The sequence below is a fragment of the Pyxicephalus adspersus genome, chromosome 1 (genome assembly GCF_032062135.1).
Source record: "Pyxicephalus adspersus chromosome 1, UCB_Pads_2.0, whole genome shotgun sequence".
In the NCBI taxonomy this organism is placed as follows: domain Eukaryota; kingdom Metazoa; phylum Chordata; class Amphibia; order Anura; family Pyxicephalidae; genus Pyxicephalus; species Pyxicephalus adspersus.
The window spans coordinates 176,303,637-176,317,079 of NC_092858.1; the positions used below are offsets into that span (position 1 = coordinate 176,303,637).

General features: G+C 47.2%; 2 protein-coding genes across 2 annotated transcripts in view; both read right to left on the bottom strand.

Annotated features, from left to right (window-relative positions):
• The window catches only part of PLA1A (phospholipase A1 member A), a gene marked incomplete in the record, with an annotated part of 13,674 nt that extends 7,441 nt beyond the window's left edge, over positions 1-6,233 (bottom strand). The window contains 4 exon segments of the mRNA XM_072398468.1: positions 1,218-1,326; positions 1,444-1,621; positions 4,444-4,654; positions 5,942-6,233. Of these exon segments, the coding sequence (XP_072254569.1) occupies positions 1,218-1,326; positions 1,444-1,621; positions 4,444-4,654; positions 5,942-6,095 (652 nt within the window).
• Positions 6,234-7,099: 866 nt separating this feature from the next.
• On the bottom strand, positions 7,100-12,129 carry LOC140321693 (3 beta-hydroxysteroid dehydrogenase/Delta 5-->4-isomerase type 1-like). The gene is made up of 3 exons (XM_072398473.1): positions 11,849-12,129; positions 9,057-9,221; positions 7,100-8,422 (listed from the first exon to the last, which is right to left on the bottom strand). Exons 1-3 carry the CDS (start codon positions 12,009-12,011, stop codon positions 7,611-7,613), a joined length of 1,140 nt encoding a protein of 379 aa, XP_072254574.1. The 5' UTR covers positions 12,012-12,129; the 3' UTR covers positions 7,100-7,610.
• Between the last annotated feature and the right edge of the window lie 1,314 nt (positions 12,130-13,443).

Genomic DNA, 13,443 nt, shown 5'->3' on the forward strand with positions numbered 1-13,443 from the left:
ATGATGGATGTGGGGGTCATGGTTAGTGTGTGATCTTGGTGGGTGTGCAGTTTTGGTAAGTGTGTGGTCATTGACTATGTTTAAATATGGTGGGTATGTAGTCATGGCAGATGTATGGTCATTGTCGGTGTGTGGTCCGTAGGGTGGCATGGTCATGGTGAGTATGGGATCCTGTATAATAATGGTGACTATGTGGTCATTGTAGATGTGTGGTCATGGTGGGTATGTGGTCATTGTAAATGTGTGGGGCAATGGTGGGTATGTGGTATTGGTAAAAGTGTGGTCATGATGAGTACTCTATGTAGTTACGATAGATGTGTAGAAGTCATGGTGGGTGTATGATCATTAGGGATGTGTGGTCATAGTGAGTGTGTGATCATGGTGGTTAGGTTAGGTTGATGTGTGGTCAAGGTTGTGGTTGTGTACATCCATGAACAATACAAGATCATTGTGGGTGTATGTATATGAAGGTTATGTGGTCATGGTTGATGTGTGGTCAAGGTTCATGCATAGTCATGAAGGTTGTGTGGTCATGGTGGGTGTTTGGTCTTGAAAGGTTGGTGGTGTGTGGTCAATTAAGGTGCCCAGTCATGGTAGATGTGTGGACATGGTAAGTGTGTGATCATAGTGGCTATGTGGCACAGTTGTGTGCTCATGGTGGGTGTGTAGTCATGGTATGGTTATGTTTATAGTGAATGAAGTGTAGTCATTAAGGTGGTGTGGTCATGGTGAATGTACGGTCGTGATGGGTATGTGGTCACAGCAGTTGTATGGTCATGGTTTGGTTTTACTTATAGTGAATGTACGGACATGGTGGGTATGTGGTAATGGTAGGTATGTGGTCAGGTTGGAGTATAGTCATGAAGGATTTATATTATTGAGGATTGTGTGGTCATGGTGGATGTTTGCCCTAGGTAGGTCTCTGGTATGGGATCATGATGGGTATGTGGTCATGGTAGGAGAGGTTATGATGGGTGTGTGGTAATGGTTCCTTGGTGTTCATGGTGGATGCCTGGTATTGTCAGGTGTTTGGCCATGGTAGGTGTGTGGTCATAGTGGGTATGTGGTCGCTGTTATTTTTGTGGTTATGGTGGATAGTATGTTGGGTATGGATTTGATATTGATTTGATCTTGGTGGGTATATAATGATGGATAGGTTATGAAACCCAATGAATGAAATATAGTTCTTGCCTGGACAGAGAATTGTCTCTTCTTACCCGTAATCCATCCAATGCGGCCACCAAAGTAGGTGCCGATGTGGCCGGCCACATGGGCCCCCAGAGACACCCCAATCAGGTGGAAAGATTCCAAGGTGGATCCGAGATCCTAGAAAGTGAGCACAATGCCACGATTAGGTGATGGGTGCACGGGAAGGGGGGGGGGGGGAGTTCATTTTTGAATTAATGCAACTTCATCATCATCGTCATTGTGAATTTTTCTCACCAGAAATTGTTTTAGGAGATCCACCAACACCATGCTGAGCTTTGGCACATTATCCACGGCTTGGTTATACTTAGCAGTGGAGCCGGTCACCCAGTCTATTACCACCACGTTCTCTGGCCCCGTGCCAAGCAAAGCATCCACCAGTTTTTCAGTCCAGGACGGCTTTGTGCCCAGAACCCTGAGGAATATGGCGATAAAATTATTATCTGTTATATATAAAGCACCAACATATAACGTAGTGCTGTACAATGAACAGAGGCTGCAGATGATAAACCTGCATACAAGCTATGACACTGGAGGAGAGGACCCTGACCATTGGAGCTTACAATCTAAGAGACAAGGGAGCCTTATATACAATAGTTTGTAGAGATAGAATTGGAGGTGGTTAGGAGAGAGGTGAAGACGGGAAGGTACGTTTGTAGAAATTGCATTTGAAAGGGTTGAAGGTAGATACAAGCTGAATGGGATGAGGGAGTTCCAGAGAGGGGGGCAGCTCAGGAGAAGTCTTGGAGCCGTGCATTGGGAAGAGGTTATCAGTGAGGTAGTCGTTAGTAGGTCATTGGTACAGAGAGAAGAGGGCAGCTGGGGGTGGGGGGCTATTTGAACCACATTGAGTGGGCCTGCACTTCATGTACGGATGATCCAGGAGCTGGAGAGCTGTGCACCAGATAATCCCTACACCAAAGCCTGCAAAAAAGCTCATGGCTACCTGTGCTATATTTACCCATTTTACCATGGCAGGTGGTACATGGCAGTGGCATAGAAAACAAAAAATGACTTCTCATGATTATGGCTCCATTTTGAAGCTTTTATTTTTAAATCAGAGTTTTGGGTGAATGTATGCTCTATCAATGCTGAGAACTATCAGGCTTAGGATACCTGCTGTTCTATTGGTGGAGCTTTGCTGCCATCTTCTGGTAACAGTTTGGTATTGCAGTTGGACTGTTAGGAAGTTTGGAGTCCCCTCTGCTCACATTTTGGCCCTGATCACCAAACCTCCTCAGCATTCCCTCTACTCATTTCCTTCCAGATCCCTCTTGTGTTCCACCCTGGACAATCTCAGGCCCAAATCCACCTTTTAGCCTAACCTTGGCCCTTATCCATTCCCCTCCCTTTCTGGCTCCCAATGACCAGGGGACAAAGGTATCAGAAAACTCAACAGAGTTCCCAACTTTTTGGCTGCAATTATTTTCAATTCATTGGAAATGTTTTCTGCTTTGCCAAAACACATCGCAAATATGTTCCCATGTGGTGACCCCGGTCTGACCCCAGTCATGTGACTGACCCATGGGGTCCCGGTATTGCCAAAAGCTTGGAGTTTATGCGGAAACCTTTATTGGCAAAGTTATAAAGATTAATATATATTTTTGAATTTTTGGATAAAGTAGGGAGGGGTTAGATCATCTTTTAAGTTTTTATTTCTCTGCCCCTGCTTAGGAGATTCACCCAACATTTTGAGGTATATTAAAAAATGATTCACCTGAAATTTCAATTCATCTTTTTATTCTTTAGAGTTTACAGCATTAGTATTGTGGCAGCTGTGCACAGGATTGGCCACTAGATGGCAGAACGAGTCATTGCTTTAAAAGCACTGAAAGAGAGAAGGGTAGAGAGGTTCGAACAGCCGAACTTCCAGGCGAATTTACGGGCGAATCATTTATAAATCCCCCCAATGAGATGTCCTCAGAGTGATAGATGAGGGGAATCCTACAAGGGGGGCACAGGTTCCAGGGACAACTTTATGGGATGAAAAGTAAATTTGGAGGGATTTCTTCTCATTTCCTGTTGCATGTTTAGGACCGGAAGTGGAGAGAAATCTCCCAGGCAGACAGGAAGGAGAAACCCTTGTGGGGGATGGGGGCTATTCATTTTTCTTTCTGCAACATTTTGTGTAAAAAATTCCACAGAGGCTGCAGAAATATCTGAGAGTGCAGCATCACTAGGTCCAGAATGCGTGAATGTCTACGGAGCAGAAGTGAATCAATGGCACCAAATAGGTGAATGTCTACAGAGCGGGGGTGAATCAATGGCACCAAATAGGTGAATGTCTACAGAGCAGAGGTGAATGAATGGCACCAATTAGGTGAATGTCTATAGAGCAGAGGTGAATGAATGGCACCATATAGGTGAATGTCTACAGAGCAGGGGTGAATCAATGGCACCAGATGGGTGAATGTCTACAGAGCAGTGGTAAATCAATAGGATCAGAATGGGTGAATGTGCATAGGACATAGGTGGATTAATGGGACCAGAATGGGTGAATGCATACATAGCAGAGATGAATTGATGTGATTATAATAGGTGAATATTCACAGAACAAAGGTGAATCAGTGCGGCCATATGGGTGAATGTCTACGGAGCAGAGATGAATTGATGGGATCAGAATGGGGGAACATTCACAGAGCAGAGGTGAATCAATAGAATCACAATGGGTGAATATCTACAAAGCGAGCAGAGCTGAATCAATTGGACCAGGTTGGTGAATATCTACAGTGCAGAGGTGGATTAATGGGATCAGGATGGGTGAATGTGTACAGAGCAGAGAGGAATCAATGGGTTCAGAAAGGGTTGAATGTCTACAGAGCAGAGATGAATCAATTGGATCAGAATGGGTGAATGTCTACAGAGCAGAGATGAATCAATTGGATAAGAATGGGTGAATGTGTACAGAGCAGAGATGGATTAATTCACTCATATCTAAATGATAGAGATTGTCACCCGCAGCAGCCAATAGGATTTCAGTATAACGAGGACAATCTTGTGGTTTCTAATAATTCATCCGGCCTTTCACTCTTGTAAATTGAATATTTAGGATCAATCGCTCCTATGGGGGATGGGGGGCATCTTCCTGAATCCATAGTCTGTGTAATCTGATCTCTCCTGCCCTTTGGCCGGGTTTCTGTTTTTCTGTCCATTCTCTAGGTGTCCAGCTCTGAACTGGCCATTACAGTGAATATGAAATATTCACACGTTGGGGTTCATAATGAATGATCTTTTCACCTGAATCCATGAATAATGACTTTGGTGTCCAGGGAGGCGTTGAACATGGAGCTCTCGATTCCTCCTGATTGGTTGATGAATTGCCCACAGGTGGGGTTGTTGGGGGTGTAGAGCAGGAATTGAACCTGCAGTCGGTTGTCATTGAAGAATCCTGAAGTCTTGAAGGCGCTGCAGGGGGCCAGGGTGGGCGGCTCCACCTGCTGGGCGAATGCTGCAATGACAGGGAATATTATCACCACCGGCACAGACAGTGAGATCAATACCAGTGCAGTGTTGTGTCTATATCAGACTTTCTGGTGACCCCAGAGGAACCCTAAAATAATTTTTATTTGCAGGAAGTCCCCAATATCAGCCTCCATGTTTCCTTTACCTTTAATGCCCAACTCTGGGCCCAGGGCTCCCCCTCCCTTCAAGAACCCCCTTGCTTACTTTAGGTTTCTTCAGGTGATTGGTGTTCCTAGTTGTGGCCTGGCCACACTCTGCACCAATCCCCTGTGAGTTCAGGGCTGGGGGGCGGGGCTATGACACCCTGCACTCACCTTCTTTCCTCAGTCTTCTAGGTGTACTGACTCTGGGTTTCATTCAATCAGGAACAACGAGGACATCTTGTGGTGAAGGAGAGGTACTGCAGGCGGCAGCCAGAGCTGCTTTTTTTAATAATCAAAAAAAATATTAAAAAAGACCTCCGCCCACCTTTTGTTTTAGATCCCCTGCCATGTTTTATTGCTGTCTGTGGGTGAGAATCTGTAGAGTCAATAAGGAACCCCAGCATTTGGAACCCCCAGCTGGCCCCTTCCAGAACCCCCCAGGTCTGTTGTATTCTTCTCTAATGAATAGATCCTTTTCATTCAGCGGCGGAATGGCAGGGGGCGCTCATGTAATGACATGTAAAGATGGCGCCCCCTATGGGGAGGGTAAGTTACAGGCTCAGAATTAATGGAATGAATGTTATTGTGCCCAATAAGAACCATAGGGAGGGGGCAGTTGTGGAGTGTGCAGGGGGTAGGTAGGGATGTAAATTCACCCAATCAGCTTAAGCCAATCTGAAAACCGTTCCCAGCACAATTGCCCATAATAAATAATTGGGGCAATTTCCAAAAAGAAATAAAAAACCTAACAGGGTAAATATCCTAAAATAATGACACTGGCGGTCACATGACAGAGATCAGGGGGGGATTTTTGGGAATGGAGCTTTTTTATCTCCGGTGACTGAGCCGGGCCAGGTGCTGCCCTCTGCACTTTGCCCCCAATTTCTCTGCTGCCCCGGGCTGCAGCCTGTTCTGCCTTCCCATGAAGCTTCCTTCTGCTCCATCAGATCAAATCTTAAAAATCACTGCAATAGGTGACCCCTTCCTCTCCCCTAACCCCCCGCCTTGGGCTTTGCTGCAGGAGGTTCCGCTGCCCCCCGGGGTCACATGGTTATCAGAAATTTCGCTGTATTTGGAGTCATATTTTGGAGTTGTCACCTTGATTGAAGGGGGAGGGGCTAATGACTCACCTGTCCATGCAATGCAGGTAAGTACGCTTGTGACCAGGATCAGATTCGCCATCCCTCGGCCCGCCATGTCTCCGGTGAACTGTCCCTGGTCCGGTGTGAATGTTGTGGGCTGTGTCCGGGGTCTGGCACTGCCCTGGTTAATGCGATGAATCATTAGCTAGGGGCCCGTGCTGGACCCTGGCGGCCCCTCCTGACAAAGCGCGAGTGTTGTCCTCTGGGTGCCGTGTCACCCGGGTTCAGGACATTCGCTGTCCTTCAGTCATTGTGGGAGACGGATGTTTGCCAGCCTGATGCCCCCATTCCCGGGCACTGATTGGCTGCCCACCCTGGAATGGGGCCGACTGATACAATGCCCATCTGTTCCCTGCAGCTCGGCGCCAATTAATGCAAAACAGAAAAACAAAAATGTATTTTAATGAAAGGAAAAAAGAAAGAATAGAATCTCAGCGCACGCCATTTGTGCCAACACTGCCCACCATGTGACCTGTGCCATGCTGCAGTACGGGCGCGTTGCATTAAAACAAACCAGAGATGCAAAAGATACATTTGTATCAATGCTGTAAAAATATCATAATAATATAATATATATTCATTTTTATATTATAGTAAAAATAAAATATTTCTGTGTGAATCTGTGCGTTATATTCACCCATCTGCCTATGCTGGGTGAATCTCGGGACTGGATGGCCAGAACACCGCACCATATATATCAGTCAGTGGTGACACAACGGGGTCACTGGCTGTGATTGGCGATCGCATTTCATGTCCCCTAACAGCAATTTTATGACATCACTTCTGCATCAATCAATGAATCTGATTGGCACATTTATTCCTTGTAAAGCCCCGCCCACCCATGACACCAAATATAATATCTCCTCCACATATGTAACCAATAGGGTTAATAGTACATCACATGACCAACTAAAATGGGAATGGCGGAGTGGGTGAAGGAAAGTTAATAATGATGGGAAAAAGAACACAAAATTAATCCATTAGAGGGCGCTGTGGAACTGATCATTATCAGCAGATAGAATGCAGTCACAAGATTAGCTTCTGCCAAAGAGATGCAGGATCCTCAGGGGCGGGGCTGACACTAAGCACAGAACCTCCCACCAGGAACCAGGTAGCATTATAAATAGAGATTTCAGATGCTGCGTCTGTATTTTATATTTTATTTTTTTACTTGGAGTACAAAGACACAAAAAACATTTCATAGACACTGAAATGTGACCCGGGATTTATTATTTTTTAATAAAGTGAACAAGGTGTCATAAAGAGAACCTGTCATTGGATATACTGTGTGTGTGTTCATGTTATGTGCAGCAGAGAAATGCGTCAGTGTCACACATCCCGGAATTTATCATGTCTCCCAGAGATCACATGACTCCACCTGGCAATGCTTATCTCCAGAAGCCAGGAGCCATCTTTGTTAAGACATCATCTGAGGGATGAGATGCCACAGTTACGTAAATCCCACAAATGTGCTTAGAAATATCTGACACAGATCAGCCCCTGCTGCAGCCTTACAATATTGCAGTCTGATCACTGGGGGAGACTGAGGAAATGCTTCCTCCTGCCTGCAGCAAACTGATCACATCAGGAAGTGAGGACAAATCTCCCCAATGGGGACACAAAGAGAACAATCCCAGGATTTGTCTGATATCTTTTATTATTTTTTCTTTTTCAGCAGCTCCTTCCTTTGGGGCATCACTGACCCCATCCAGGTGCTGGTCATCCTCCTGGCCTGGTCCCAGGTGTATCGGGGTTTATACCCCACGTGGCCCTGTAGCTTCCCGTATGAGAAGGTGAAATGGGTGTTCAGGAGAGTCAGGAGGTGCCGGGTGAATGGGGGCACAAACCTAACGAAGGGCCGCAGGACCAAGCTGACCACTTCCATCAAGGAGGCCACGATGTAGAGAATGGGGAGGGGCATGGCCAGCTGATTCTCCACCCCCAGGCCTAGCTCCTCCCCCAGGGTGTGGTTGTGGTCGGAGTAGCTCATATGGGGGGTGTCGTCGGCAATGAAGTAGAAGTTCCCGGCTATTTTCTTGGCTCTCTCCGGGTCCATCAGGGCTCGGGCAACCAACACATGGGCCCAGGCCACGTTACCCACATACACCGGATTGACCAAGGCCTCCTTCTTGGAGATCCGATGGAAGACGCCCCGGTTCTGTATGGCCTGGTCCAGGTGAATTTTGAGGAACTGCGACCCCTCCCCATAGACATAAGTGGGCCGAAGGGAACAAGTGGTAAGGGTCCCCCCATCCCGGAGCTCCCGGCCATTGGCCCTCAGGACTTTCTTCTCCGCCATGCTTTTACTCTCTCCATAGAAGAAGCCCTGTTTGCTGTCGTATGTAGTCTCCTCTGTGCCATTTACAATGGGGTCCCCGCGGGTGTTTGGCCCCACCACCTCCATGCTGCTGGTGTAGATGAAGAAAGAGACATTGTTCTGCACACACGACTCCAACAACTGCTCCGTCCCTGCAAAACCAAAGGCAGAGCATTAACGGCCAACTGTGGACAACAAGGGAAACCAATCAGAGCAATAACGGCCATTTCCTGGGCAACAAGGGAAACCAATCAGAGCATTAACAGCCAACTCTGGGTAAGGAAGGAAACCAATCAGAGCAATAACGGCCAACTCTGGTCAACAAAGGAAACCAATCAGAGCATTACCGGCCAACTCGGGCCAACGAGGGAAACCAATAAGAGCATTATTGCCAACTCAGGGCAACTAGGGAAACGAATCAGAGCATTGGAATAATCACTGGGGGTTCCTTGGAGGAGGAACCTTTAAACATCACATGACCCTGCCTCAGTACTTCTATCAAGAGGCCTGAGATGTGATGTAAGCAGTGGGCTAGTTCTGGGGAGGAGTTGTGCAAACAATAAATTGTCTTGATTGGTGGATGGCAGTTTTGTATTTGCATAGGTAACGCCCATATGTGATGCTGAATCTTTATAATTGGAAGAACCGACATCCAATGGATAAAGGGAAGGGCGGAGTTTAGCTTTGAAATGGGATTGGGTATGCAGGCCATGTGGACAGAATACATAAAACATGTGACACATCTAGGGGTGGTCCGCCCCGGAGGATTTTGTTTAAGGATCTCACCGGTCACATTTATGGCTATGATGACATCTTTGCTCACATTGCCCACTGTGTCGATAATGGCCGCCGAGTGGATGACCAGGTCCACCCCCTGGCAGATTTTGTGCAGGAAGTTGATGTCTCGGAGGTCACCCTGCAGCGTTGTCACCTTTGTCCGGCCCTGATACCCTGCGGAGAATCAAAAGAGATGTCATGGAGGGTGCAAGGGCCCTGTAATGCTGTAAAATAAAGAGAACCTGTCCATATACTGAACCAATCAATATGGATCACCTCACCGGATCCCAACAGTAATATGATGGAGAACCTCTGTCCTGCCATGTATGAAAGGGGGGGGGGGGTGACAACCTATTTTATAGATAACCCTGACTTCCTGTGTTTCACAGCAACAGGAAGTGAGGGAAAGTCTTTGGGGTCATAGACAAAAGTAGGAATCTAAGAGAAACTTGAATAAGATTTGCTGGGACTTGTAGTTCCTCTGCCGAAACTGTTCACTAAGAGATCGCCAGGAATGGCTGCTGTTGGCAGGGCGCAGCAGGGTCCCCCCCCCCGTTATGTGGGATAAGGAGCGTATCGGCCTTTGTAAGAGGATCCCTAACCGTGGTTAAAAAAAATAATCCTTGGTGATCCTGCCATGAAGGACCTCATTCATTTACTTCCTGTTATGGGTGACAACACTGTATCTGGGTCTCGAAGTTCGGCTCCTGTGTTGTCACCGTCACATGGGCTTAGAATATTGACTATAAATTGCAGTTTCTGGGGGAGGGGGGGAGTTGTCAGTCCCATGGGAATAAATCTCCTCCAGCAATCCCTGGCGTGGGATCTGTACACACAAGCAATCAGCGTGCAGGTGTGTGACAACCTCATGATTGCCGCCTGTGGGGACTCAAATACACAGTGGGCCAAAATTAAAAACCTTAAAAATCCGCCTGCGCTAAACTTGAAGCACCCGTAACTCCAAAAGCCTCCTAGCACCTCCCACGTGTAGCTGAGTGCTGGAAATGCCAGACACGGCCAATGAGGGGCTAAATCTTATGTGTGGCCCGCTGCTGGAACTCCTTCTTTATTCAAATAGCGCAAACTACTACTTTTCTCAGTTCAATGCGGGGCCACACATTGGCAGAGAGCCCGCTGGTCTATAGACCCGAGTGATGCCGGGAATTGTAGTAGCAGCGCTATGCCAATGCAGGGACAGGACAGCTGCAGTTCATATTTAGGATTCCTTTGGGGGCCAAAAAAAAAAAAAACGACATTGCGGGCCACATCAGGCCCACAGGCCAGAGTTTGACACCCTGCTTTAACCAATCCCCATCCAATGAGAATAAAGTAAAGGTGCAGAGTTTGCATGCTATCACACACTGTATGGGGTCACTCCGGGCATCAATCACTGACCATATTGTTATCTCTCACATACAGGTAATCAATCCCTCTATGACTGGTCCAATTTTGCCCCCTCATCAACATTTTAAAATCAGATCCTGGCTAGTGGGAGGAGCCAGCAGGGTGCTGTACATGGCTTCCTGAAAACATCAGTCTCCAACCTTGGCGCTCCCCCAAGGATCAATGATGTAAGCAGTGGGCGGGCTATTGGGAGGAGTTACAATGCCTTAATGGGTGATGGTCTGGAGGAGTGGGTGGTTCTAGGCAGGCTGTATTTGCATACAGACCACTCCCAAGTAACTCCCACTTGTAATGCTGAGCCCTGCATGATTGATAGAACTAATATCCAATAAATGAAAGGGGCGGGGCAGTGGCAGTCAGGGTGGGAGGGGCTAGATAATGCTGATGTCTCTGGTCCCAAAAAATTCCAAAATGTTACAGTTGTCACAGGTAAAAGGGAAAATCTTTCGACTCATGTCCCTGTGACAACGCCTCACTTATTGGGCCTGATTTATTAAAGGATACACTTTAATCAGTGAAGCTGGGTGATCCAGCAAACCTGGAATGGATTTCCTAAAATTCATTTGATATTTATGTTTTCAAACTTGGACCAGATCCATTCCAGGTTTGCTGGATCACCCAGCTTCACGGATGAAAGTTTATCCTCCCCTGCCTTGGGGAAAATAAATCAGGGCCATGGTGTCACCGGGACAGGAAGGGAAGAACAATCTCAGCAAAAAATCCACTGGCAGGGGGTCTAACCCATACATACAGAAAACCTGAAATGACAGTGGGATCATGCTCATCCAATGGCTTCAGCACCAATGGTCACCAACCCTTAACCAGGACCAGTGAGCGGGTCAGTACTGCAGCCAGTCAGGGGGCATCTTCCTGGTTCTTATCCTGATCCTCCGGCTTCGTAATGTTCTCAGTCACTCTATATTGGAGGATGGGGATGACATTTTTTGATGACCGACTGTGGCAACATTCACTCACGGCTGGGAATAAACCAGAGCAACCAATCAGAATTCACTCTGAAGTAATTAATGGATTCTGATTGGTTGCTTCTAGAATTTAAAGTTTATCCAAATTCAAAAAGTTTTGGATGAAGCCAGAAAGTTTTATAATAGGGACAATTTTTTTCCCTGACCCCAGAGACACAACAGGAAGTAAGAGGAAATCTCTCCATAATGAGGGGGAATGCTGGCCAGAACCGGTGACCCTATTGGATGATTTCCCCTCTATTCATGTTCTGGTGACAACTCAGAAAATTGAATTGTCATCGCAGTGGTCACGGGGACACTTCTAAAACTTTATAAACTAATAAATATATAGACTAAATATAAAACTTATAAATTAAAATAAAAGCGACTAATGGGGCCCTTGCAGGACCCGGGCTCTGCCATTGGCTCACTCACCTTTGCAGGTTTTCAGGAGGTCCTGGCTCAGGTTCTTGTCCATGGCTCGGAGTTCCTCCAGGTCCGGCTCTTCCTCCAGCAGCATTTGGACAATTCTATTCCCGACTAAGCCTCCGGCCCCGGTCACCAGGCAAGTGACCCCGGAAAGTGAGCAGGTGGTCATGGTGATCCTTGGGGTCTCTGAGGCTGGATGGGGTCTCCTGGATGGTGATGGTTGGTGGTCACTGAATGTCTCCCGTGCAGCACAGCTCAGGGCTCATATAAGGCGCGGTGTCACTGCCCAACATTTATTCATCCCCACCCCCTCCTCTCACCCTGCAGCCTTGTACCGCTGAAGGACAACACCCCCTGGCATGCAGGATCTGCGGTGCCCCCAGTCTGCTGCCTGGCATTAATCATAGACGTGACTCTAAGGAAATATACCAACCCCCGCCACCCCACATAGGAGCCTGATTGGTAGCCAACTGATAGAGGTGACAACTCTGCTGCTAACCCTAAAGATAAGACTTAGTGTTGTCAGCCTGCAACAGGAAGTGCGGGTACTGGCAGGATCTCTAACAATGAAACTGTAAAAGACCCACAGTGATTTAAAAAATGCCATTCATGTTGAAAAATGGGGTCACTCCGCAAGTCTTGCTCCGGCTCCTGTCCAGTCGTTGTCAGTGCTAAACAGTGGCTGCATTTTGTTGCTCCTCCATCCCAGCGAGACTGCACACCGAATAGAGAATCGGTGCTCCGTGCGTCTGACTGCACGGTGGGCGTGGTTTAAAGGGACCGGATCCTGCACCTGATCCCTGTATGACTCCTAGATTGTAAGCTCTTCGCGGCAGGGTCCTCCTCCTGTGTCACTGTCTGTATCTGTCTGTCCTTTGCTGCCCCTATTTAATGTACAGCGCTGTGTAATATGTTGGTGCTATATAAATCCTGTTTATTAAAAGTAATACCATTATACACGGCACACACGTGTCACAATGCTTGTGTCATATGACGGCCCCGGGGTGCAGCTCCACAGGTGAGAGTCACACACAGGTGAGAGGGATCATTAGAACAAACAATTCCCCGATCCCTAGATTATCCCGCACACAGAATTCTTATTGATACAATAATAATAATATAATATACAATACAATACAATAATAACACATACTACATTATCCCGCACACACAATGCAGACAGTGACATTGTCTCCTTACATCGGTGGTCTGTGATGAAATGCACACGAGGGTGGTCAGTGGTGGTCAGTTTCATCGCATTGTTGGTGGGTGGCGTGTACCCTCGTATTGGTGGTCAGTGGTAGTGTGCCTTGTTGCATTGGTGGTCTGTCCTGGGTCTGGAGGTCGGTGGTGGTATGTACCCTTGTATTGGTGGTCCATGGTGGTATGTACCCTTGTATTGGTGGTCTATGGTGGTATGTACCCTTGTATTGGTGGTCGGTGGTGGCATGTACCCTTGTATTGGTGGTCCGTGGTGGTATGTACCTTTGTATTGGTGGTCAGTGGTGGTATGTAACCTTGTATTGGTGGTCAGTGGTGGTATGTAGTCTTGTATTGGCGGTCGGTGGTGGTATGTACCTTTTTATTGGTGGTCCATGGTG

Excerpts from the sequence above, each read along its gene's own strand:
- LOC140321693 (XM_072398473.1), bottom strand. The coding sequence starts at position 12,011 with ATGACCACCTGCTCACTTTCCGGGGTCACTTGCCTGGTGACCGGGGCC. Across the intron at positions 9,222-11,848 it reads CCTCCTGAAAACCTGCAAAG|GGTATCAGGGCCGGACAAAG; the intron begins GTGAGTGAGCCA and ends GATTCTCCGCAG. Across the intron at positions 8,423-9,056 it reads CATAGCCATAAATGTGACCG|GGACGGAGCAGTTGTTGGAG; the intron begins GTGAGATCCTTA and ends TTGGTTTTGCAG.